Source organism: Rattus norvegicus, chromosome 5, assembly GCF_036323735.1.
Source record: "Rattus norvegicus strain BN/NHsdMcwi chromosome 5, GRCr8, whole genome shotgun sequence".
NCBI classification, from domain to species: Eukaryota; Metazoa; Chordata; class Mammalia; order Rodentia; family Muridae; genus Rattus; species Rattus norvegicus.
The window spans coordinates 166,664,494-166,690,834 of NC_086023.1; the positions used below are offsets into that span (position 1 = coordinate 166,664,494).

Here is a 26,341-nt window from a genome sequence, read left to right on the forward strand (position 1 = left end):
GGAGGAAGGTCAGCTGGGTGTTTTCTCTGCCTCTCTGAGCTAACAGGCTTTCCACCGTAGTGGCTGCCTTCCAAGTGTTCACTGGTGAAAAGGAACGATTGAGATTTTGTGGGGTGGGGAATCCTGTGAAGGGATCTTTAATATCGAGTTATTTTCAGTATTAGGGTTAAACCAAAGAAAAACGTCCAAACAAACAAACAAAAAAAATCAAGCAAAGAAGAAAAGTCTAAGATCTGGGTCAGGCTGTGACGCTGTAGCTGCAGCTGCCCCACCCCCCACCATCCGACCATCGGTCATTCCTGGAATTCAGGTGCTGAAGGCCAGCCCTCAGCGTAAAGAGCTGACAGAGACCCTGTGGCCAGGGGTTCTGAGTTCCAGCCACCATTCATTCTTTTTCACCTTTGGGTAAGTTTCACGCCACTGTTCTTGAGCAGGGCTCGCAGAGCCCTCTAACTTGGGGACTCCTTTTGACATGATGAGGTATTTTCCATAATAGGAAAGGTCTGGTTTTACCTGGGCAGAGAGGATCTTTCTTGGGCAGTCAGGACTTGAGCCTGTCTGCAAATTTCAGAGAAAACAGTGACCGTCCTAAGGGTGTTTAAGTGGTCATTGTATAACTGGTCTTTTTTTTTTTTTTTCCCAAGGAGAGATTAAAGATATGGGGTTATGACTGACACCCAAGTAGGCAGGGGTCTAGGGTCCTTCTACCAATGCCAAGCAGTTACCTTGGCCAGAAGGTGACACCATAAACAGAAAGTAGGAGATCAAAGGCAAAAACAGACTGCCAGTCTTCATGGTGGGGAGGCGGGATCTGGTGGGGCCTGTGGATGTCCCCTGGTGTGTGGGCGTTGCTCATTTTCTTCCCGAATGTCCGGTTGGTGTCTGTGTTTCACACTGAGGTGCCAGCTGTCCTTCAGGCTCCACTTCTCTGCCCATAGCGGCATGATCAGCCTGTGATCACAACCTGTGGATCCTGAGGGGGAGGTGAAACAGGAACTGCTGAGAGGTAAGAGACAGGAGGCGGAGAGCTCTCTGTGAAGAGTCTCGGGAGACAGAATTCAGTGAGACATTGGGGGGTGGGAGGATGTTATAAGGTGAAGGCAGGTACAAGGTAGAAAGAGACCTGTCACTGGACAAGAAGGAAGGATGGGCGGGAGAAAAGTTTGAGGGAAGAGGAGGAGACTGGAACAGAAAGGACAGGAGACTGGAGGAGACTGCAGAGTAACCTCAGAGGGAACACGGAGGCTGATGTTAAGATTCCACTCTGGGGCCTGGGGATTTAGCTCAGTGGTAGAGCGCTTGCTTAGGAAGCACAAGGCCCTGGGTTCGGTCCCTAGCTCCGGAAAAAAAAAGAACCAAAAAAAAAAAAAAAAAAAAAAAGATTCCACTCTGCACATTTACAGGTTGTTATGAATATTTTTTTTTTGGTTCTTTTTTTTGGAGCTGGGGACCGAACCCAGGGCCTTGCGCTTCCCAGGTAAGCGCTCTACCACTGAGCTAAATCCCCAGCCCCTGTTATGAATATTCTTTTTTTTTTTTTTTTGGTTCTTTTTTTCGGAGCTGGGGACCGAACCCAGGGCCTTGTGCTTCTTAGGCAAGCGCTCTACCACTGAGCTAAATCCCCAACCCCATGAATATTCTTAAGGGATGGATGTGAACAGGACTTTGTATGTTTAGGTGGGCAATTATGTCTTATCAATTGGGTCAGAGGTTATTGTGTTGTGTGTTCTTTCATGTAGTAATTTAAGTGTAAGAGAGTGTGCGGCAGCTAGAGGCCTTGGGCCGCCACGGAATTGGGATGTGTAGTGTCGAACCTGGCGGGGTAAAAGACTGCCCTTTTTATAATTTTACAACAACAGACACAAAGCCTTTTATTTATTTAAATCTGGTGGGGGGGTTGAGTAGGGGTTTCTGTTGGGGTGAGACCAGGATCAGGATACCTCATTTGCATAAGGAGGAGTTCCAGGTGCTGCTGGACATGAACTTATAAGGGAGAGGAAGTTTAATCTGGCTCCCTGGCTACATGACCTCCTCCAGAAGGGCAAAGGTGAGGGCATAGGGCTACATGTGCCGGGACATGTAGGCCCTGGGCAAGCAGGAGTGATCCTACTTCTGCCGATCTCAGGACAAGATTTCTGGGGTTTGAACACCCCTCAACTCCATTCTTATTCCAGACTGGTTCCCCTTGTCTCACAGCTCCCTGCCCCTGTGAGGTCCGACTCGAACCTCTTCCAGGACCTCTTGAATGAGACTCATGGAGACAGTGATCGATGCAAAAGCAAGAGGCGTTTAATTCTGGCATGTCGGGGTCCTCGTACTTCAAGGGGAGACGACCTGAATAGACTCTGACAGGGAGTCATATATCTTGCAAACAATTGGGGTAGAATTCAAACAATGGTAACTAGGCAGGGTACAATTGATGGGGTAAAGTGACCTCCCAGCTGACTCGTGATCAGTGGACCGTTCTGGACTTTCCAGGGGGGACGGTTGGGAGTTAAGGAGAGGTCGGTTGGGAGTCACAGGTGGCTCTGTTTGACAGTTTGGTTTGCAGTTGATCCAGGAGCTAACTACTCCCTGGAAGGGAGGAGTCTTTGTGCTTGGAGGTTTGCTGTGGAACTTTCCCACTGGCCTTAGATTGACCCCAACTCTGGTTCTTTCACCCCCTCAACCCCACCCCCTCCTGTCCCGACACATGACTCCCTGGCCCCACATTAGTGGCATCTGTCTACTTCATAGGTTGTCATGGGGATGAAGAGGGGGCAGCAGGAGTTGGAACACTGGCCTGCAGTGACACAATTTCCCCTTCCTCCCACATTAGAATCGTGCTCACAGTTCTGAACGGTTATAAGGTTAGGTATGATTCACGCCAGGTGTGGTGGCTCATGCCTGTAATCCCGGTACTCAGGAAGCCAAGTATCTTAGTCACGGCTCTAGTGCTGTAAAGAGACACCATGAACAAGGCAACTCCTAGAAAGAAAGCATTTAGTTTGGGGCCGGCTTACAGTTTCACAGGTTCAGCCCATTATCATCAAGGTGGGAACCGTGGCAGCGTGCAGGTGTGGTGCTGGCTGGAGGAGGGGCTGAGAACTATATCCTGATCTGAGTGAGTGTGTGTGTGTGTGTGTGTGTGTGTGTGTGTGTGAGAGAGAGAGAGAGACAGACAGACAGACAGACAGACGCGCGCGCGTACACACACACACACACACACACACACACACACACACACACACACACACAGAACTTGCATAGGCTTTTGAAACCTCCAAGCCCACCCTGAGTGACACACTTTCTCCAACAAAGCCACACCTCCTAATCCTTCTAATCCTTTTAAATAGGTCCACTCCCTGGTGACTAAGCATTCAAATATATGAGTCCATAAGGACCATTCTTATTCACACCACACTTAGGCAGGAGGATAGCTGCAGGATCAAGGCCAGCCTGACCTCAGGCTACACACAGGCCTTTGCTTCCAAGTGCAGAGAATTTGGTAGGTGCTGTTGGGAGCATGAGGCCCCAGCGCCCACAGATCAATAGGGAAACCAGGAATGTTAAGCACACGGGGTTGTCTTTTCAAAGGAAAAGACATGTGACCTTTGGGGACCAGAGGTGGTTAAATAGCCTGGCAATCTGTATGCTAGGCTGTGTCCAGCTCCCAGAACCAGGAACACAGATACTAAATAGTCTACATGAGCCTTATATTATCTGTACATTCAGGGACTCCTCCAAGCTCCCACAGCTAGGGCAGAGGTGGCTATAGCCCAGATGACCTGTACACTGTCTGTGTGACTCAGACCACGACAGGTCCTTCCCTAGGCCCTTAAGCTAATATCTGTAGTCTAGAGCCACAGGGGCTAAAGAAACAGTTCAGTTGGTAGAAGCAAGTGCCAGCATCTGGAAGAGGCAGTCAAGGTTGCCTTTAAGTCCGGTTCCTGGGGGGTCGTATGTACATACTCAAGACAGACACACACAATTAGAATAATTTATTTCATATTTAGTTTGACTTTAAGAAATATTTTTCTAGGGGCTGGGGATTTAGCTCAGTGGTAGAGCGCTTACCTAGGAAGCGCAAGGCCCTGGGTTCGGTCCCCAGCTCCGAAAAAAAGAACCAAAAAAAAAAAAAAAAAAGAAAGAAATATTTTTCTAAAGGCTTCAAGATTATCTGTTAACATTAAAGTATAAGGGGCTGGAGAGATGGCTCAGTGGTTAAGAGCACTGACTGCTCTTCCAGAGGTCCTGAGTTCAATTCCCAGCAACCACATGGTGGCTCACAACCATCTGTAATGGGATCTGATGCCCTCTTCTGGTATGTCCGAAGACAGCTGCAGTGTACTCACATACATTAAATGAATGAATAAATCTTAAAAAAATTAAAATATAAACTAAAACAAATAAATAGAAAATGCTGGTATTAAATGCTAATATTTAATAAAACATTTATTTTTAAATGTTAAATATGAGAATTTTTTTAAAAGATTTTATTTATTATGTATGAGTACACTATAGCTGTCTTCAGACACACCAGAAGAGGGCATCAGATCCCATTACAGATGGTTGTGAGCCACCGTGTGGTTGCTGGGAATTGAACTCAGGACCTCTGGGAGAGCAGTCAGTGCTCTTAACCACTGAGCCATCTCTCCAGCACCTGGAAATTTTTTTAACGTTTAAAATTTTTCTTAAGTTGTGTTGAATTTTTTTTTTTTTTTTGAGACCCAGTCTCATCACAAAGCCCTGGGTAGCCTGGAACTTGCCATAGAGATTAGACTGGCCTTGAACTCACAGATATCCGCCTGCCTCTGCCACCCAAGAATTACAATTACAGAGTTGTGCCACTGCCTCCAGCTGTGTAAGAATTCAATTTACTTACAGTTCTGGAGTTCTGTTTCATTCTGGATGATTCTAGTAAAGGTTAAGTATTAAGTTTTTGTGCTGTGTAGTCCACGCATCCATATCTGAGGACGATGTGAAGTGTTTGTGGTCGTAGAGTATGGCCGCAGCACTTCCGAGACCCAGGAGTCACACGGTCTTTCTCTTAGAAGTACGAGTTGGAACATAAGTAGGGTGTGTGGGGAACCAGGATCTCCTACCCAGAGTCAGCTGTAGGGGAGTGGGCTGCACCCCCTGTATCTGGAAGGCAGGGACCTTCACAGTATGGCCACTGGTAGGCACCACCCGCCAGGTCCCAGCCGCAGGTCAGACACCTGCAAACTGTGTATCTGTGGCTTGTAGGCAGGGCTGGAGAGCACTTACTTAGTAACAGATCTTATCTGACACTTTTCTTCTGAATATCTGGATGTGACATGCGGGCATCCAGAGAAACCCCGTGCACGGAGCAGGATGGGGACCCTGAGGTCTCATGAGCATGGGTATCACACAGGGAGAGTGCATGAGCCAGAGCAAGGCCAGCAGCCTGGCTGCCAGCACCTCACCTCTCCTTAGTGCTGCTTCCTTCTTCCAGGTCACCCTCCGCCATGGCTTCTTTGTTTCTTTGTTTTAACCACTTTCCTTTGTCTGAGTTTTGTTTGATTTCCTCTTCTGGGTCAGCTTCTATTGGTATCACAAGTGAATAAATGCCTTATCTGATATTACCTACTGGGTAGTTGCCCAGGATATGGGGTAAGGGTCACAAGGACATGTCACAATGCCCTTGGGCGTTTTTCACAGGAAAAGTTTGTTTTCCTTTCTAGTTCTTCTGTCATGTACCCCTTCCCCATTCCCCTTTCTTTCCCTCCCCTCAGTAGAAGCCCTAAGACAACTACCATCATCTCCACTGACACATCCCCTCCCCTCCTCCCCTCCCTTCCTCTTCCCCCTCCTCCCCTCCTCCGCTTCCCTCCCCCTCCTCTCCCCCTCCCCCTCCCCCTTCTACCTCTTTATAGAATCTCAAGTAGCCAAGGTTGGTCCTGAATAGACTGTGTAGCTGAGGATGACCTTGAACCTTTGGTTCTCCTGCCGCCACCTCTAAATACTGGGTTTGCTGGTGTGTGCTATGGGGCTTGGCCTGTTTGTCTTCCTTCCAAACATCTCTTCAGCTCCTTACGGCAGGTGAAACCTCATGCTGTCTAGGCTCAGAGCCACACTCACTTGACACGGTCATAGGCACACAGAGCCGGTCCCCAGCTCAGACCTGAGAAGGTGGCAGAAGCAGTTTAATGGGTGCCGTCAAGGGCTGGTACTCTGTCTGGACTTAGGAAGATGTTGTAGTTTTGTGACTTTCTTTTTCTTAAAGATTACATTCGGAAGATTAGAGAGACACGATGGATTAAACAGTAGCTCATGTATTTTCAAAGCAAATGACCACCAAGCGCTTTGCTGGCATGGGCAGTGTCTCCTGTCATCTACCTTCGTAGCCGCGGTAATTTTACCACACAAGACCGCAGGGACGTGGTGACGGCGGAGAAGCACCTTGCGCAGAGCACTCCTGGAGCGGTTGGTCTGGTTCAGCTGTAGGCTGATAAAACTAATCTTGAGAATCTCTTAGCTCAGAGGAGACATGTGTCATGGGCAGAGGAGCCCATGAATGTCACTGTGGTGGGAAAAAAATGACATCCCTTCAGGGGAGGTGACAGTTCTGCCCACAACCACCCAGATGGCAGGAGCAGGTCTCGCTCGACTAAATGTCACCGTGCAGCAGGGGCACAGAGCACGGGTGCATACGAAATACACAAAGGCCACTGGGTTAGCCCAGGGCATTAGAAACCTCAGGTGAGGCCCTGGGTTCAGATCCCCAGCTCCGAAAAAAAGAACAAAAAAAAAAAAAAAAAAAAAAAAAAAGAAGCCTCAGGTGATCTGGTCAGCAGTGTGGCTGTGTGTTTTATGGTGTGACAGACTTCCAGTCACCAAAGTTGGAGCAGGATGACTGGGAAGCTGGAAGGGTATGTTCCTAGATGGCCCCTTCCCCTCTGCTTCTCTCCCATTGCCTCTGGTACTTTGTTGATGATTGTTACCAGAGTCTGGAGGTGGAGTTTCAAAACCCATCTCACGAGAGTTCTGTTTTCTTTGGAAACACAGGCCTGGTGCTGAGCTATGCGGTCCACATTACTTCTTTTCCTTCATCCCTTCATACATAGGATGACTGTACTATAACGTCCGATTGGCCACATAAACATAAAGGTCAGAGTCTAGATTTATCCAGGCCCGACTGATGGCCAAGTGTGGGCTCGTGACCACCACACCATGTCCCCACTCCCTCCCTCTCAGGATTCACTGGAGTCAGAATCCCAAGGACAGCAGATCGAATCTCAGTGGCTTACCATGCCACCAGCCTCCAGGACGGCTGACCACTTTCCTTAAGTGGAAAAATCGCAAGCATTAATGTGTGGAGAACTCAAAACCGCTCTTTGCTACAGACGAGGTTGTGAATTGATGTAGCTTCGGTGGGAAACAGCTCAAAGCGAAACTGAGCTACTACTTGGCACAGGAGCCCCGCCCTTAAGTGTACGCCAGAGAGAACGGTTCGGTTATGTGTACACCTGAATGGCAGCGTCAAGGCCAGGGGTGGAACCAACTCAGGTGTCCATCAACTGCTGAATGGATAAACAGCATGGGATATCTCTGTCTAAAGGAATATTACTACACCAGGAAGAGGACACATTCTACAACATGAATGGACCTTAAAAACACGCTAAGTGGGGGCTGGGGATTTAGCTCAGTGGTAGAGCGCTTACCTAGGAAGCGCAAGGCCCTGGGTTTGGTCCCCAGCTCCGAAAAAAAAAAAAAAAGAACCAAAAAAAAAAAAATACGCTAAGTGAAAGGAACCTGTCACAGAAAACCACAGGCTGGCTAATTAATTGTACTTTATGAGTGTGTAGAACAGACAAGTGCCCAGAGACAAGATCGGTCTCAGGGGGACACAACATATGTGGGATTTTGTCATGTGCCCCACCCCACCCCCAAACAGGGTTTCTCTGTGTAGCCCTGACTGTCCTGGAACTTGCTCTGTAGACCAGGCTGTCCTTGAACTCAGAGATCTGCCTGCCTCTGCCTGCCTCTTCCTCCCGAGTTTTGGGATCGAAGGTGTGCGCTACCATGCCTGGCTTTAGGAATTTCTGTTTTAAAATATTCCTTAAAAGCTGGACTTGGTGGCGCACGCCTTTAATCCCAGCACTCAGGAGGCCAGCTTAGTCTCCACAGTGAGTTCCAGGCCAACTGAGGCTTCATATTGAGACACTGTCTCAAAAAAAAAAAAAAAAAAAATCGTGCCATGAGTGTTTTGCGTATCACACCATATGCATGCAACGCCTGAAATGGCCAGAAGAGGGCATCACATTCTCTGAAACTAGAGTTTTAGGCATCTGTGAGCTGCCCCGTGGGATGCTGGGAATCAAACCCAAGTCCTCGACAAGGACAGCTAGTGACCTTGATCACTGAACCAACCCAGGATTTCTTTATGATTGATGGGAGAATTCTGTAATTAACTGGAGGTGATGGTTTCATGCCCAGTGAGTATCATAAAATTTCCTGATTATGTATAACTCAAATGTTGACGTTTATGTTATGGGGCATGAGCTGGAGTTACAGGCTGTTATGAGCCACTTGGTATGGGCACTGTGAGTTGAACCTGGGTCCTCTGTAAGAGCAGTATGTACTCTTAACCACTGAGCCATCTTTCCAATACCCTTTATTTTTAAATTACGTATATGTTGGGGATATGTGTGCATGAATTCAGGCACCCAAGGAGTCCAGAAGAGGGCACCAGATCTCCCTGGAGTTACAGGTGCTTGTCAGCGGCCCACTGTGGATGCTGGGAACTAAACTCAGGTCCTCTTCAAGAGCACTACGCCACCATAACCACAGAGCCACCTCTCCGGCCCCTCTCCTGCATGCTTCAAAGGTGGGCAGTGGCACGACTGGCCTCATGCAGACCTGGAGAGCTTTCGGCATGCGTTTTACGAAATGTTGGCTCTCTTCTGGTCTCCCATCTCTCGGTCCAAGAGCAAGCCTCCTTTTCTCTTGTGGAAAAGCATTTGTTAGTCATTTGGATTCCAGATAAAGCCTCCCTTTCGAAACACTAGGACTTGATGCCTAACCCAGGCAGACTTGGAACTCAGGACTTGTGAGCCTCCTGCTTCAGCCACCCGAGTTCTGGAATTAGAGCTGTGTGTCTGTCCAAGCCTTCTTGCCACGATCCCCTCCCTGCCATCTCCTAAGCATCTTTAATCATGCTCTGTTTCCATAGCAACCGCTTCCTCCCTTTCCCTCCTCCGTCCCCTCTTCTCCCTCCTTCTTCCTTCCCTCCTCCCCCTTCTCCTCTGCTCTTCACCCTCTCTGCCCTCTCTTTCCCCTCCACCAGTTCTTTCTTTTTCTCACGGATCTCCACTTCATTCAGTAACATCACCCAGTGCCCGCGAGCAGCCTGCTTCCCTTTTCTCTCCTGCCCTGCAGTTTGTCTTCTCCCCAGTCTCACACGCAGACATCACAGAGTATCCTGCCCTGCTGATCCTCTGCCTGGACACACAGCCAGAGCCGTCTCATTTGCATAAGGGCACTCTAACACCGGTGACACAATTCCTGGGGTCCCTTCCAGGGTTGGGTCGTGCCCTCTGCAGCGCAGCTCAGTGCTGGGGTTAAGAGGCTTGTCTCTCTGTTCTCAAGATTTAGGAGATGATTTGTGGCAAAAACAAAACAAAACAAAACAACCCTTAGGTTGTTCTCAGTCCTTAAGTCTCCGGTATTTTAAGGACGCATTAAAAGCTTTGGCATGGGTAACGGACTATGCTCAGCAACCAAATTTGTTTCCTAAAGTTGTCCAGGAAATGTCCTAATGGTCGACAGTTGGTTCCAAGAACCTTTCAAAGTAACATCAAGTAGGGACTGGAGCTCTGGGGATTTTGAGGGCAGCGAGGAGATGAACGGCTTCACAGAGAAGCGTGGGGATTTCCCAGGAGGCCCTGCTCAGTTGAGTCACAGGTCCTGTGTTTGACCTGTGGTCTTCTGGAGCGGCAGAACCTCGCCGAGCTGCTAAGGAGCAGAACGTTTCTTTCTTCGCTGCCCCGAGATCGCAAGGTTTGTCTGCTTGGGGCTAGTGGGGGACTAGAGAAGTGGGGATGGACTGCGTTCTCAGTGCAGGTTTCTAGATGGTACCTTCCTGGTAATTTATAGTTTCTCTCTGCCCACTACATAAAGACCAAGAAAGTCTTTTCTTTTTCTTTTTTTGGAGACAGGATCTTGTGTAGCTCAGTCTGGTTTCAAACTGTCTGTATAGCCAAGGGTGACCCTGAATTTCTGATTCTCCTGGCACCATCTCCTGAGTGCTATTACAGATGTGAACCACTGGGTCTGACTGAGTCCCAGGGCTTCATGCATGCCAGGCAAGTCCTCTGCCACCTGAGTTTCAGCACTAGCCTTGGAATTTGCTCTTAATTACCTGTTTTTGTTCGTTTTTAACAAGCTTCGAATCTCAAAATTGAATTTTGGGCAAGTGCAGGTCTGTGCTTAAGAAAACTCTGAAAGTGAATTAACAGGGGTCTTTTTAAAAAATGGACCCAATCGGGGTTGGGGATTTAGCTCAGTGGTAGAGCGCTTGCCTAGGAAGCGCAAGGCCCTGGGTTCAGTCCCCAGCTCTGAAAAAAAGAAGCAAAAAAAAAAAAAAAAAATGGCACTGGCCATCTGGACTCTGCTTCAGGGGCAGCTTGGCTGCAATCAATGCCAGCCTGATAATCTGGAAGCACTAACGCAGCCCCAATATTCCGGTCTTAGTTGCTCCCTAAAACCTTGTGGAACTGCTCAGGGATCGTTGACGGTGTGGACAGTTCGGGAAGGGAAACCCACCCCGTTTATAGTTGACAGAATGACACTTGTAAGATAGTCTCCCTCTTTCAAAGAGAGCATCTCATGTAGCCCAGGCTGGCCTGGAGCTTTCTCCGCAGTTGAGGATGACCTTGAACTCTTGCCCCCCTGCTTCCATCACTCGTATGCTGGGCTTACAGACATCTACTTCCACTCTGGATCTCTGCACCCTGGTGCATGTCGAGCCAGCACACTACAGCAGCAGCCAGAGCAGCAGCTCATCTGAGACGCTTTGGACTTTCCTTTGCTAGTGTCCTGTGCATGTGACGTTTCGCTATGGGAAGCAGCTGTTACAACATGGTGGTCACCGTGCTGCTGGTGGTGGGCACCGAGGAGGTGAGAGCCACGCGGAACCCCTGTGACAGCTGTGAGGCTGGTAAGTGCCAAACTGGCAGGTGCTTTTCTGACTGTCGAAGGCTCGGTTAGCCTGGTGTCTTAGTTAGTTGGGGTCCCGTTGCTGTGAAGAGATACCATGACCAAGGTCGCTCTCATAAAGAACAACATTTAATTGGGGGTGGCTTATATAGGTTCAGAGGTTCAGTCCATTATCATCATGGATTCTCACCAGGTAGACTTGGTGCAGGAGGAGCTGAGATTTCTACTTCTAGATCCAAAGGCTGCCAGGAGGAGACTGTCTTCTGCAGGCAGCCAGGAGAGGGCGCTCTTCCACACTGGGTGGAGCTTGAGCATTAAAAGACTTCAAAAGCCCACGCCCACTGAGACACACCTGCTCCAACAAGGCCACACCTCCTAATAGTGCCTCTCCACATGGGCCAAGCCTATTCTAACCCGCACACCTGGTTAGAAGACAGCTCATTCCCTCGCAAAAGCTTGTTGAACACAACCAACGGCCACGGGGACCCAGCTTTACCTCGCCACTTCAACTTGCCATCCGAGCATAATCGGAGAAGCTGTCTCATAGGGTTGCGTGGAAGGGTCCCAGGACAGGATCTGAACAGCCCCATGGTACATGTGAGCTTTGTATATGAGGTGCACGTTCAGCAGTAAGGAGGAGCAAGAAGAGAGCAAGCAGGTGGCTGGCCCCAGTGACCTTCTCCTGGGTCCCAACCTGCTCTGCTCACTTCCCAAAGGGATCGCTCAACAAATGCGGGGTTTCCCCCTCTTGATCTCTTCGTGACACTATTTATATGTTGTTATTCCTGGTTGCTGGATTATGCCAAGGGTCACCCCACAAAGGTGTGCAGTCTTAAAATGCCAGTCAGTAGACGTGTCTACTGCTGTGATGCCAGGAGGGCAGATGGAAAGTTTATCCCGATGTCAAGTGCTGGTCGTATGTTGTCAGACACAAACGCCTGTGACACTTCTTGCAGGGACTTTCTGCAGTAAATACCCTCCGGTCTGCACCAGCTGCCCTCCAAGTACCTACTCCAGCACAGGTGGACAGCCGAACTGTGACATCTGCAGAGTGTGTCAAGGTAGCTCAGTCTGTCTCTGTGTCTTGAAAGGAGATCTTGCTGTTGCCCAGGCTAGACTGGGACTCATGACTCCCGTTCCTCAGCCTCCCAAGTCTGGAGGTTTGCTTCAGAGGGAGACCGTTGGGCAGAGTTCATCTTTGTTCCCTTTTTACTCACTGATCTTTCTTTGGAAGCTTGATGCCTCTGTCCACAGCTGGGTGTAGTAAAATTCTTTCATGAAATAACAATCATTTTTGCTGAGCTTTCTGAGTAACAGAGCAAATACTCACTTGACATCAGAGACTTCTTTCGTTGTTTTTTGTTTGTTTGTTTGTTTGTTTTGAGTCTGGATTTCATGATGTAGCCCAGGGTAACCCAGAACTTACTATATAGACCAAACTGCCCCTGGAACTCAGAGAGTTCTATCTCTGGAGTGCTGAGATTAAAGGTGTGCACTACCATGCCTAGATTTTTTTCTTTTTAAATAAAGGTCTCATGTAGCCCAGGCTATCCTTAAACATCTCATCTTCTTGTTCAAATGATGAGATTATGACAGTGGCTCTCAGTCTTCCTAATACTGTGACCCTTTAATACAGTTCCTTGTGTTGTGGTGGCCCCCAACCTTAAAGTTGTTTTCATTGTTACTTCATAACTGTAATTTTGCTACTGTTATGAATCGTAAGGTAAACATCTGTGTTTTCCCATTATATTAGATAACCCCTGTGAAAGGGCCATTCAACCTTGAAAGGGGTCACTACCCACAGATTGGGAATGCCTGTTTTATGAGGTGGGGATGGGACCCAAGGCTTTGACATGGTAGACAAGCACTCTACCACTGAGCCGCACCACCAATCCAAGAAAAAGTTTTATGAACAAAGCATAAACATATTGTAATTGAGAATGAAAATAAAACAGTATGAACCAAGCATCGTGGCACACAGATCCAGCGCTAGGAAACTGAAGCAGGGGGATTTTTAGTTTAATGCTAGCCTGGACTGCACAATGAGACCCTATTTCAAACCAAGAAAAGAAAGCAAACAGGCAAACATGATGTTCTAAAGTTATAATGTCACTAACATAAGCAGAGCAACCATGGATATCTATCTATCCATCTATCTATCTATCTATCTATCTATCTATCTATCTATCTATCTATCTATCTGTACATATATGTGTCTATACGATGCATATATGATGTATATGTATACATATGATATACATGTGCATGTATGATATGTGTATGTGATGAGTATGTATATATTATGTATGTATCATGTATATGTGTATATATGTACCCATGATGTATAGGTGCATATACAATATATGTATGTGATGTATATGTATCTATATGTGTATATAAGTACATATGATGTATGTGCGTATATATGTACATGTGATATATGTGCATATATGTACATTTGATGTATATGTGTATGTGATGTACATATATATGTGCATATATACTGTATATGTCATGCATGTGTATATGTACATATGATGTACAAGTATATATACGATGTGTATGTGATGTATATGTGTATATGTGTGTATATGATGTATATATTATGCATATGTGTATATATATGTACACATGGTGTATATGATATGTGCATAGAAGTATACATGTATGTGTGCATATATGCACATATGTATATGTGTGTACATGTATGAATATATACATACACACATGTAAAACTGCAGAACTAAGATTCGTTTCCTGAATTTGGAGGTCAAGGGTAACACGGAGCTGGGGTTTGTAGGCTATTTCAGGTTCAAGAAGCCTTGCTCCTCTACCCACAACGCAGAGTGTGAGTGCGTGGAGGGATTCCACTGCTTGGGGCCAAAGTGTACCAGGTGTGAGAAGGACTGCAGGCCCGGCCAGGAACTAACGGAGCAGGGTAGGTTGCTCTCCCTCCACCCTGTGGGTGGGAGTCTGTGAACCTGAACATAGCGAGCAGAGGGAGGCGCAGACGCATTGCCCACAGGTGTTCTCACTCCGCTCTAGTGCGTGTGCTATTGTGCTTCCATGAGTGGGAATAATCTGAAACCGGGACGTTTGTCAGCCAGCAGAGCTGCGCATCCGGATATGTTTAGATGTGCTCAGTATCCCTCGTATGATTAGACTGGACACGAGCAGTCCCAGGCTTCCAGCGCAGGAATCATCTAGCAGGTGCTTGAGAGAGACTGCTGCCCTTGCTGAGGACCCGAGTTCCGTTCCCACGTCAGGCGGTTCACAATGGCCTGTCACACCTACCCCAGGAGATCTGCTGCTCTCTTCTGCATTCACGTGAACGTGTGCGTGTACAGATGCATGCACACATACATGTGGATTAAAACATTAAACTAGGTTGGGGATTTAGCTCAGTGGTAGAGCGCTTGCCTAGCACGCGCAAGGCCCTGGGTTCGGTCCCCAGCTCCGGAAAAAAAAAAAAGAAAAAAAAAAAAAACATTAAACTAATCTGCATATTAACCACGAAGCAGTGTGCGCAGGTTGACCCAATGACCTGGTTCAGTTGCTCATCGCCCGGGGAAAGCTGTGAGACAGTAAAATGCCTCCCACTGATTCTCAACTTTCCTTTTTTTCTTTTTCTTTTTTTCTTTTTTCTTTTTTTCGGAGCTGAGGACTGAACCCAGGGCCTTGCGCTTGCTAGGCAAGCGCTCTACCACTGAGCTAAGTCCCCAACCTCTCAACTTTTCTTTAGGTTGTAAAAACTGTGGCTTGGGAACGTTTAATGACCAGGACGGCGCCGGCGTCTGCCGACCCTGGACGAAGTACGTATGCACTCTCATTTTTTCTTTTCTTTCTTTTTTTTCTTTTTGTTTTGTTTTTTTTTTTTTGTTTTGTTTTTTTTTGGAGCTGGGGACTGAACCCAGGGCCTTGTGCTTGCTAGGCAAGTGCTCTACCACTGAGCTAAATCCCCATCCCCACTCTCATTTTTTCTTACAACGCAAAGACCCTGGGACAAACTGAAGGAGGGGGACACTGTCACTGGAAAGTAGATCTGGAGTGACAGCCCCTAGGTGACAGGGGAACTCTGTGCTTACAGAAGCTCCCATGAAGGTGGTCATTTCCTCAGAACCCATGCTGTGTGTGTGGTGGAGAGCAGGGCCTCTGCCTCCAGCACATACATGTGTGCTGTGCTGGCCGCTGGAGGGACACAGGCAGTGGAAAAGGTCCAGATGTTCTCAAGGGCTTGCAAGGTTGGCACTGGGCTCTGGGGGTGGCCATACGTCCAGGTGAGGTTTGATGGTGCCTAGGACAACAGGGGTCTGGGTATGGAACACATGGCTCAGAGGTTGTGAAGGCAACTGGCAATCACACGGACTACTGACCCTGGTGGTAAAATCACATTTTAGACGCCTGTGATCCTCAACCTAAATTGATTAGAACGCCCCAAGTTAGTGTTTGTAAAACGGGGCGTGAACAGGGATCTAAAGAAAAGGAAAAATCATATGTGGTGGTTGTGATAGTGATGGTGGTGGTGGCTATGGTGGCTGTGATGATGGTGGTTGTGGTGGTGGTGGTGATGGTACTGATGATGGTAGAGAGGATAGTGATGCTGATGGTGGTGATGTCAGTAACAGCTGCTATTCATGAGCCTGTATCCCTAGGACTTATTCACTTGCTTTCATCCTGATTCTGGGAGCACAGGCTGCCTCTCTTTTAAGCTGCTGAGCAAACCAAGGCTTCAGACAGGCTTTATAAATCTGCCAACGGTCACTCTGAAGTGCAGACCCAGGGCTTACGCCTGCGTTGTCTGGAACTCTCCGCCCACCCCACCCCCACCCCACCCCCACCCCCACCCCCACCCCCACCCCCGTCCCTGTTGATGCCCTGCGTGGGCCCAGGGCACTGAAAGGAGCAAGAACTTCAGGGGAAGGGTTGAGAGATTAATGAGTCAAAACCCATTGCACCACGTTGACTGAATTTGGCTGTAAAGGAAGCTGAGAGAGATGGGCGGGAGGCCAGAGAGCCTCTCGGTACTCACATCATCTGCCCACTGCTTGTGAGCCCAGGCCGGCTGCATCACTTGGATACAAAGTTTCTCATTGTGCTCCTCTGTAAATTAACCATCTAAGTTCCTTCTCTTGATTTATCTAAGCTGCTCTCTAGACGGAAGGTCTGTGCTTAAGAATGGGACCAAGGAGAAAGACGTGGTCTGTGGACCCCCTGTGGTCAGCCTCTCTCCCAGTACCACTCCTAGTGCTGTGACTACTCCAGAGAGAGAATCAGGTGATTGTTTTATTTGCTGTTAAATAAAAGTTACTGAGCAGCTGTGGTAGTGTACAACTGGAATAATGCCCCTACTGAGGCTGAGGCAGGAAGTTGGCAAGTTCCGGGATAGCCTGAACTACATAAAAACCTTGAAAAACCTCATCCAAGTAAACGCATGATGTCTATTCAGACCACAAGGTAATGTCCTCAGCAATGGGCCTACCAGCTCTGCCCACAGCAGGCAGCTCTGAGGTAACATCCTCTTTGTGCCCTGTCTTGTTTTCTGGATGCTGTTACTTAGTCAGTAATAGAGACCCTTGTCCCATGAAGGCCAAGTCCACGGGACTGACAGGCCTCACACCTCTTCTATGTTCAGTGGGCGAGCTACTTAGTTTCCCTAGGCTTCTAGTAAAGCCATTACATATGGATACACTGTAGCTGTCTTCAGACACACCCCAAGAGGGCATCAGATCCCATTACAGATTGTTGTGAGCCACCATGTGGGTGCTGGGAATTGAACTCAGGACCTCTGGTAGAGCAGTCAGTGCTCTTAACCACTGAGCCACCTCTCCAGCCCACATTTGGGTTCATTTTAAAAAGCCATTGAGATTTAGGACTTGGGTTGTGACTCAGTTGGTAGATTGCTTGTCACGTGCAGAAACATCCCTAGAACTGTATGAATTTGGACATGGTGGTGTGTACCTGTAAACCCCAGCCTGGTGGTGGAGGCAGGAGGATCAGGAGTTTGAGGTTATCCTCAGATTCATGTGTAGTTTGAGGCTAGTCTGGGATACGTGAGACCCTGTCTCAAAAAACAAAACAGAACGAATAACCAAAAGACAGTAAAGTCATCAAAGCTTATCGAGTCATGGGTTGGGGTGCTTGGCCACTGCCTCCCCAGGGCCCATGCATTTCTGGGGTGAGTGTGGGTCAATATTGTCCTCACTAACCACTTTGCTATCTGCCTCCTTGCTCCCTCAGGAGAGCGCCCCTTGCAGGTTCTTACCTTGTTCCTGGCGCTGACATTAGCGCTGCTCCTGTTCCTGATCTTCATCATTCTCTGGTTCTCTGTGCCCAAATGGCTCAGGAAGAAGTTCCCCCACATATTCAAGCAACGTAAGGCCAATACAGCGTGGTATATGGGGGTGGGGGTGGGGAGGCAGGCACATGTCTGGGAGTCAGAGGACAACCTTTCAGAATGCCTTGTCTTCCTGTTTCAGGGCCTGAATGAAGGTCCTCAGACTTGTGTGTCAAGAGTGTCTTTACCCCCCCCCCCCCAGCCATACTGTAGGCTTGAATTTTTTTTTTTTTTAAATTATAGGCGGACAATTGGCTAGCGCATGGTTGCAAAGCCAGGACAAGTTTGTAGCAATGTCTGGAGGCAGTCATATAGTGAGAATCTTGGTTTCCTTTAAAACTCAGAAATATTATAAGAATGATTTTTTTGTTTTAACCCCATGTGTGGGAAATGGGGCTGCTTCAGACTGTCCAGGGCAGCTGACTACGGTTTGCCTCATGCTCTAACAGGGGAGTGATTTCGCCAGCTGCAGATAGTTTCTGGGAATGTGTGACACTTGGAATTCCAGAGACTTCTCAGGGGATTATCAATGATAGAGCCCTGCTGGAAGGGGCTGTTTGGCAGGCTGGCGGGTGGATGCTGTTGGTTGCGGTTTGTTAAGTAGTCGGGTGCAAAGAGACAAAAAGAAGAAATTAGGCAAAAGTCAAACTTGCCCCAAGGAACTTGATACCTCTAGTCATCAGGGAGTAGTCTAATGATATCATTGCCCCCCCCACCTCCATCCCCACCCTTTTTTCCCCTCTCTTACCTGGTGTTAGGGAGTTGGAAGGGAAGAAGGGAAGGGGTAGAGATGGGTGGAAGAGAAAGGACCCACAAAGTACCCAAGAGTCTGGGGACACAGTTGGGGAGGTTGTGACTTGGTGCTGAGAGGTGGAGTTGGAGTTAAGGCTGAGGCCCCACAATGCAAAGGGTGACTGCTAGGGCAGAAATAGAGACAGAACAGGACCTAGGGTATGGATAGGACATCAGACACATATGCCCCAGTCCCAGATTCCTGTGAGTGTGGGCACCTAGTCGGCCAGTGCCGACAGCACAGAAGAACCAGGAAAGCATGTTGCTCAGAAGCTGGGGGTGGGGGACTAGCTCAGTTGGTAAACTGTTTGTTTTACACAGAGACATGCTAACACCCAGATCTGTGTAAGAAGCAGTGATGTGCTCCCAACACAGAGCAGGCAGCCAGCCTCTCCTACTTGGTAAAGTAAAGCTAGTGAGAGACTCTTTCTGGCAAAAAAAGCAAGCAAGCAAACAAAGGTGGACCTCTGACCTCAAACGTACGTGTGCACTGCACACATGTCAATGCGTGCACATTGCTATAGAGAGCACCACCCCACCCAGCCTGCTTTACTTCTATGGATGGTGAGTAGACTTGGCCTCGACTCAGGTCTACACTTAAGGAAGTAGGGAGAACTGGATGGTGTGGAATGGGGTGTAGGGTGGACTGCTGCCGAGCGGACAGTGAATGAAAGCTTTCGGAGCGGATTTCACCCATTCATAAATAGGACGCTGCAAGGAAACAAGCTACTGTCTGGCACAGAGTTAGTACCCTCCACAAAAGCTTTCAGGGTCTACACACGTTTTACGTTTCATAGACGGGGTGGCTTGTGCTCTGACTTTGTGAAGGACAGGATGAGGGCGGATAGGCCGGTTACAATCCGGTCAGAGACAAAGAGCATCCAGGTGGCGAAATTGCAGCCCAAAAGGAGAGCAGACAGGAGCATGGAGATTGATTGAAATATCTGAGGAGGGCTCAGTAGGTAAAGACGCTTGCTGCAAGGCCTGATGACCTGAGTTCAGACCCTGGGTAGTAGGAGAGAACGGACTCCCACAGGTTGTCCTCTGGGACGCGGGGACGCACCACGCGCATGCGCACACAGGCACCCTTTAAGAATCTGAGGATTGACCTGGAGAGGTGGTTAGTCAGGTAAGGGTGGCTGTTGTTCATTAGTCAGCGGATCAGCTTTGGTTTTGTTTTTTAACTTGTGGCAGGGGAGATGTGGGAATGAGGAACTTAAGTCCTGTCCAAGGCAGTAGATCAAACTTTTCCGAAATGATGTGGACCACACTCGATGCCTCTTCAGTGAGCTGCGAGTGCTGTTTGCTCCACTTCGGTGTGAACGAGGTAGCGCTATTTTTATCTGTCTGGTTGGGTGTGGTTTGGATTTGCATTTCCTTGATGATAGTTGAGGTTAGACTCCTTTTCCTCTTTTCACATTTGATTGGCTGTTTGGATTTCTTACGCTGAGCAGTCTTCCCACGGGGCCATCTGTCCTTTCCTTATCAATGAAGGGGACACCCGTGAATGTCCCCCTCTGCAGATGTCGGATCTTTTCCCTTGGTCTTCCTCTCCCCTGCCCAGGCCTCTTTCCGGTGGAGCCCTCTAACCAAAAGAATCATCATCACATCCCCACGCAGAGAGTCAGCAAGGTTTCTGTGAGCATGTTCTCAGAGGTATTAATTAGTAACGACTGACCCGCAATTTAAAAAGAAGAACTTTAAAAACCTTTTAGTTTTTATATCATAACACATTCACAGAAAGTCACAGAGAGAAGAATAGCGTCACGTGGCATCCACGAGACTCTAACGTCACAACGAGGCCAGGACTCTGAAGTACAGAACACACATGAAACAAAAAAAAAAAAAAAAAAAAAAAAAAAAAAAAACAACAACAACAACAACAAAAATCCCCAAACTATCCACAAGCAAGGACTGGCCTTGCTGGCTCTCCTCAGCTCCCCACTCCTGTCTGCCCTTTCTCTGGCAGCCGCTCCTCAAGTTTCCATTTTGACTCCTAGTTGTTTAAAAAAAAAAAGTATTTATTATTTATTTTATTTATGTCACGTGTGTTCTCTTGCACGGGTTTTATGAGTATCACATGCACGCAGGAACACGTGGAGGGCAGATCCTCTGGAACTGGACTTACAGGAGGAGGTCATGTATCACTGTGTGCGTGCTGGGAGCTGATCTAGGGTCCTTTGCAGGAGCAGCCAGTGCTCGACTACTGAGCCATCTCTCCAGCCCCGTGACATTTTTACGTACATGTAAAAAAAAAAAAAACCAAACAAACCAAAAAACAAAACAAAACAACAACAACAAAAAAAAAACCCAAACCAAACAAAAGCAACAAAAAAAAAATCCCCAAATTTATGTTTCATGCTAAAGTAAGTTTTGTATCACTTAAGATAAATTGTAGGGAGATATATATATATATATATATACATATATATATGTATATATATTTGAGTTTGCTTTTGTTTACTTTGTGTGTCAGAAGGCCACCTGCAGAGGGAGGATTCTCTCCTTCCACTTGGCTGAGGCAGTCTCTCCTGTTTCCACCAAGCCGTGTAGACTAAAACGGCACTCAAGCTCTTGATGCCCCCCCCATTCCCATCCCCCTACCCCTGTCTCTGCTTCACATCCATCTCTCCATAGGAGTGCTGGTCTTACAATCGGTTGCCACTGGATTTGGCTTCAAAATAGTTCCTTTTTTTTTTTTTTTTTCTTTTTTTCTTTTTTTAGGAGCTGGGGACCAAACCCAGGGCTTTGCGCTTCCTAGGCAAGCGCTCTACCACTGAGCTAAATCCCCAACCCCTCAAACTAGTTCCTTAACAGGGCTGGAGCGATGGCTCAGCTGTTAAGAACACTATCTGCTCTTTCTGAGGTCCTGAGTTCAATTCCCAGCCACTACGTGGTGGCTCACGACTAACTGTGATGGGGCCTGATGCCCTCTTATGGTGTGTAGGTGTACATGCAGGTAGAACACTTTCTTTTTTTAAAGGAAGAATAGTCTTTATGTCTTTCTCTCCCTGTGTGAGTGTGTGTGTGTGTGTGTGTGTGTGTGTGTGTGTGTGTGTGTGTGTGTAATGACTGGGGGGCGCGAGCGTATGTATGTGTATGGTCATGCATGTGTATGAGATGGAGTCCCCGTGGGAGTAGGTGCTCTCCTACCATGTGCGTCCGGTAGGTTAAACTCAAGCCCTCAAGCTTCCTCAGCAGGTGCTTTTAGCCGAGCTACCTCGCCAGCTCACATCTAAGAACCCTTCCTTACCTCCTGGGTCTGAAGGGTTGAGACTTTCCCCGCAGTGGTAGTATCTACGTTTTACACTTTTATGTTTGATAATCAAAGTTATAAGTTAGTTAGCTATAAAGTGTCAGAAATTAAAGTCGAGACTTTTTCTTTGGGGGGTTAGGGAGCTGTGTGTGCCCTGTTCAGTGTCATTCAAAGAAACATTATTCTCCCTCTTCTGTCTACCCCGAACATTGGCTGTGCTCATGAGGGGGCGGAGTCCACGATCATTGGCTGTGCTCGTGCGGGGGTGCCCGATCATTGGCTGTGCTCGAGAGGGGGCAGGGCCCCGATCATTAGCTGTGCTCTGCAGGGGTGGGGTCCCCGATCATTGGCTGTGCTCGAGAGGGGTGGAGTCCCTCTCCTATTAGAGCTGCGTCTATTCCAGCACCACAGAGTCTGGATTACTGTGGTTACAAAATCAGTCTCAAAACTGGGTAGAGAGAGAGAGGACCCTCCCTGCTCCATCTTCCCTGTTCAGGTTAGTTCTAGCTGTTTATTCTGCTTCTTTTACATTTCCACGGGAACTTTATGAGACTCTTATCTCTGTCTACAGAAAGGCAGCTAGTATTCTGTCATGAAATCTGCGGATCTTTCTGTTAGCTGTCCTCTCCGTGAACATAGTGTGTCTCTCCATTTATACTTTCTCTTACTTTACTGATATTTTGTAATTTACAATGTATAAGTCCTATATGCTTTTTTTTTTCAGATTTAGGCCTGAGTATTTACTGCCCCCCCTTCATATGTGTGTCTGTGTGGTGTATGCGTTTGAATATTTTTGCATACATTTGGGCATACCTATGGGGGGGAATGTGCATGTGGAGACCTTATTTTGATGTCAGGAATCATTTTTGATTTTTTTTCATCTTTTTCATCAAAGCAGGGTCTGTCAATCAAACTCAGCTCAGGCTGGACTTGCTAGTCAACTTGCTCTCTACCTTCCAAGTCTGAAATTACAATTGGGCTGCCAAGCTCACCTGGCCATTTTGTGGGATTCTAGGGAGCCAACCTTGCATCCTCATGAGTGGGTGCCTTAGTCACCTAGTTACCGAGCCGTCTCCTCAGCCTTCTTAAAAATCCTTTTCTTAAAATCCTTTTATGCATATATGTGCCTGTGTAAGTGAATGTTATGTGTGTCGGAGGTAGACACCCTGAAGTTGGAAATTGGGAGCTCCCTGATGCAGATGCTGGGGACTGAACTCAGGCCCTCTGCAAGAGCAGCAAGCTCTCTGGACCACTGAGCATCTCTCCAGCCCCAGTCCTTTGATTTTGTTCTTAAAGAATTACTTATTGTATGTATGTGAGTACACTGTCATTCTCTTCAGATACACAAGAGGGCATTGGATCTCATTACAGATGGTTGTGAGCCACCATGTGGTTGCTGGGAATTGAACTCAGCACCTCTGGAAGAGCAATCAGTGCTCTTAACCACTGAGCCATCTCTCCAACCCCTTTCTCTTCCTTCCTTCCTTCCTTCCTTCCTTCCTTCCTTCCTTCCTTCTTTCCTTCCTTCTTTCCATCCTTCCTTTCTTCCTTTCTTTCTCACAGTTTCTTTGTGTAGCCCTGGCTATCCTGAGACTATGTAAACAGACTGCCCTTGAACTCAAAGATCTACTGGGATTAAAGGTGTGAGCCAGCAGTGTCCAGCACCGTAGACCCACCCCCTCTTTTCTTTAAACAATTCAGCACGGGGCTGGAGAGATGGCTCAGTGGTTAAGAGCACTGACTGTTCTTCCAGAGGACCTGAGTTCAATTCCCAGCAACCACATGGTGGCTCACGACCATCTTTAATGAGATCTCATGCCCTCTTCTGGTGTGTCTGAAGACAGCTACAATGTACTTATATATAAATAAATAAATTTAAAACAATTCAGCACGACATAGTGCCTTAGATCATGTGTTTATCCTGTGTAGAAGGGGTGTGCATAGACAACAATAAATAGGTCAACATTTCTGCTTCTGTGTGGTGGGAGACACTTCCTGCTGGCTGTTATTCCAGTGGGTTTCCCCTGTAAGTAGCAAGGAGTCTCTCGATGCTCTCAAGACTTTCCTCTGCCTTTTGTCTTCAGAGCCCTGGCTGTGATGTGATGTGGATTCCTGGGCTCCTCCAGTTTGACGTTCAGTCAGCTTCTAGAACTTGTAGCTTTCGTCTTCCCAGCTCTGAGGCTGCAGCAGGTGGTGGCGAATCAGCCATTATTTCTTCAAATGCTTTTTAACATTCCAGCCCCGTTTCCCTCCTCTGACCCTTCGTGCTCCAGTGATGTCAATTTGGGTCTCTTGTCAGAGTCCTTGAGGCTCCGTCTGTCCGTCCGTCCATCCATGGATTGGACATTTCCTGCTCCGCCCTCCCCATTCCATTGTGAAAAGTCATGGTTTTCCCAATTTTTAGTTATCAGAATTTTCAGTTTTAAAATAGCTACTGGGGGGGCTGGGGATTTAGCTCAGTGGTTCGGTCCCCAGCTCCGAAAAAAAGAGCCAAAAAAAAAAAAAATAGCTACTGGGTTCCCTTTGTTTCTCTCCCTGAGTCTCACTATGTTGTCCCTCTGGTCTTGAACTCCTGACCTCAAGCAGTGCTCCTACCTCCCAAGTAGCTGGGACTCTAGATGTTCACTATGGCACGTAGCTCTCCGACTTGTTTACTCCCCATTTGTTTCTGATGTCTTCTTGGTTGCTTGTTGGACATTTTGATGAGGCTGCAGTTAGATTCTTATCTTAGCATCTGCGACTCGGTCGGTCATATCTTCTCGAGCTGAGCTCTCCCTGGTTGCCTGAGGCCACTCCCAGGGAGGTCTGCTCTGAACTTCGTTGGAGGAGGGGCTTGCTGTTGCCTTTGTGTAGGGATCCTTTCAGGCCTCAAATGGCATTACCTTGGCTCAGAGGACAAGGCACACTTAGGTACTGCAGTCCAGGTGGCCTCCACTGACCTGGCACCGGGGTGGCACCAGGAGTGGCAGTATAATCTGAGGCTCTATCAGCTTCCTCTGAGGGAGAGCAGGCGAACCTGGACAGCGAGGGTTCTTCCCAGCCCATTACCCCTTGGGGTCTGGGAGTGGCCCTGGCCTTTGCAGTGATGGTCACTCATTGTCTATCACAGTGGTTCTCAACCTTCCTAATGCTGCGACCCTTCAATACAGTTCCTCATGTTGTGGTGACCCACAATCATAAAATTATTTTCATTCTTACTCATAACTCTTAATTTTGCTACTGTTATGAATTGTAATGTCAGTGTCTGTGTTTTCTGATGCTCTTAGGTGATCCCTGTGAGAGGGTCGTTTGACCCCTCCAGGGTCACAACCCAGAGCTTGAGAACCATTGGTCTAGCAGTTTCCCATCTTGCTAGGCTATTCTATCCCTGTCACTGGAGAGAACGGGGTTTTTCCTACCTCTGTGCTGGCTTCCTCTCAGCTCTTCCTGCTCCCCTCTGGGAATCAGAGGCAGAGGGGAGACCCAGGCAGCTTATGCTGTGCTGTTTCTTAGGCCCTGAGATTCTTGGCCAGTTTTCCCTGTCCCCTCTGTCTTCCAGCCACTTTGTGTTTGTTTCCTAGGTTATGTCTGGAGTTTTGGACAGTATAGACCAGCAAATCTGGGAAAGTATGGCCTCCCTGACCTGAAGTGAATACTTACTATTTTGGCTAAATCTTGGACACAATTAAAAAAGCTATCCCAGCAGCATTCCTCAGTCTTAACTTTGCTCCCTTCCCCTCCCCCTCCCCTTTAAAATACGATCTAGGACGTAGACGATCTAGGAGCGTAGACGCACTGGAATGGGGTCTTTTGCTAGGTTGAAAAGACCCAGAGCTGGAAGCGGGGCTCAGCTGTAACCACAGATTAAGGCACAGCCTGAGCTGTAGCTGCAGGGAGAGCCTCGGGTGCTGGGGCCACGGTCCTAACACCGATCAGTTAGTTCTTGGCTTTCGTAGACAGAACTAGTGAGCAGCTTTAAACTTGGTGCCACGTGATCTCATGGAGAAGAAGTGAAAATCTGAAATACTCCAGAGAATAAAAAAGGGGCTGCCGCTCTGAAGCCATAACCGCACCTGCAGCCTGGGCCGCACTTTCAGCCACTGTGAGCTGGGCTCGAGCCTTGGTTTGCTGTTTTCAAGCCGTTGTATAAAGTATAGAAAAATGGTTTTGAAAGCGGAAAGAAGGGAGGGAGGGAAGAAGGGAGGGAGGGAGGGAGGAAATAAATTCTGGCATATTGGGGCATGCCTGTAATTCCAGCTCTTGGGTGGGCTGATCTAGGGGAAATCACATGTCCAAGGCCAGTTGGATCTACAGAGAGAGTTGTAAGTCAGCAGAACAACAGAGTGAGATCCTGTCGGGGAACAAACCACAGTAAACTAAACTAAAATGCAGTAAGATAAAATAAGCTGTATCTAGGAAGCTCGAACCTGCCATCACCAGGTTTGTAAGCTTGCTAGGGTTGAGAACCAGTTCCCAGGTGTGTCTCGTGTAACAGAGACTGCGGCTAACATGTCTGTTACATTGTATCTGTTGTTTTTTTTAGCATTTAAGAAGGCGGTTAGAACTGCTCAAGAGGAAGATGCTTGTAGCTGCCGGTTTCCAGAGGAAGAAGAAGGAGGAGGAGGAAGCTACGAGCTGTAATGTGCCATCCTAGGAGATGTGGGGACCCTCAGGAAACCGAGAAGCACTAAGACCCCCACCCTCCTAGGGAGTAGCACAAGTTACCCCACCCCCCTGTTCTTAAAACCATCCTAGATGGCATTTGAGCACGCACCCCGTCCAAGTCTCTTCTGATGCTAATATATTTGTTAATTTTTAAA

At 47.8% G+C, this 26,341-nt stretch overlaps 1 protein-coding gene across 6 annotated transcripts; it reads left to right on the forward strand.

Moving 5' to 3' along the window:
• On the forward strand, positions 1-26,341 carry Tnfrsf9 (TNF receptor superfamily member 9). 6 transcript variants are annotated; one of them, NM_001025773.1, is made up of 8 exons: positions 1-405; positions 11,037-11,161; positions 12,117-12,221; positions 13,961-14,098; positions 14,903-14,972; positions 16,304-16,434; positions 17,398-17,532; positions 26,065-26,341. In NM_001025773.1, exons 2-8 carry the CDS (start codon positions 11,062-11,064, stop codon positions 26,160-26,162), a joined length of 777 nt encoding a protein of 258 aa, NP_001020944.1. In that variant the 5' UTR covers positions 1-405; positions 11,037-11,061; the 3' UTR covers positions 26,163-26,341. The 6 variants fall into 6 exon arrangements, with proteins under 6 accessions (NP_001020944.1, XP_008762504.1, XP_038966576.1 ...); XM_008764282.3 differs by lacking the exon at positions 1-405 and adding an exon at positions 508-1,006; XM_039110647.2 differs by lacking the exon at positions 1-405 and adding an exon at positions 9,550-10,002 and having other exon boundaries at positions 10,926-11,161.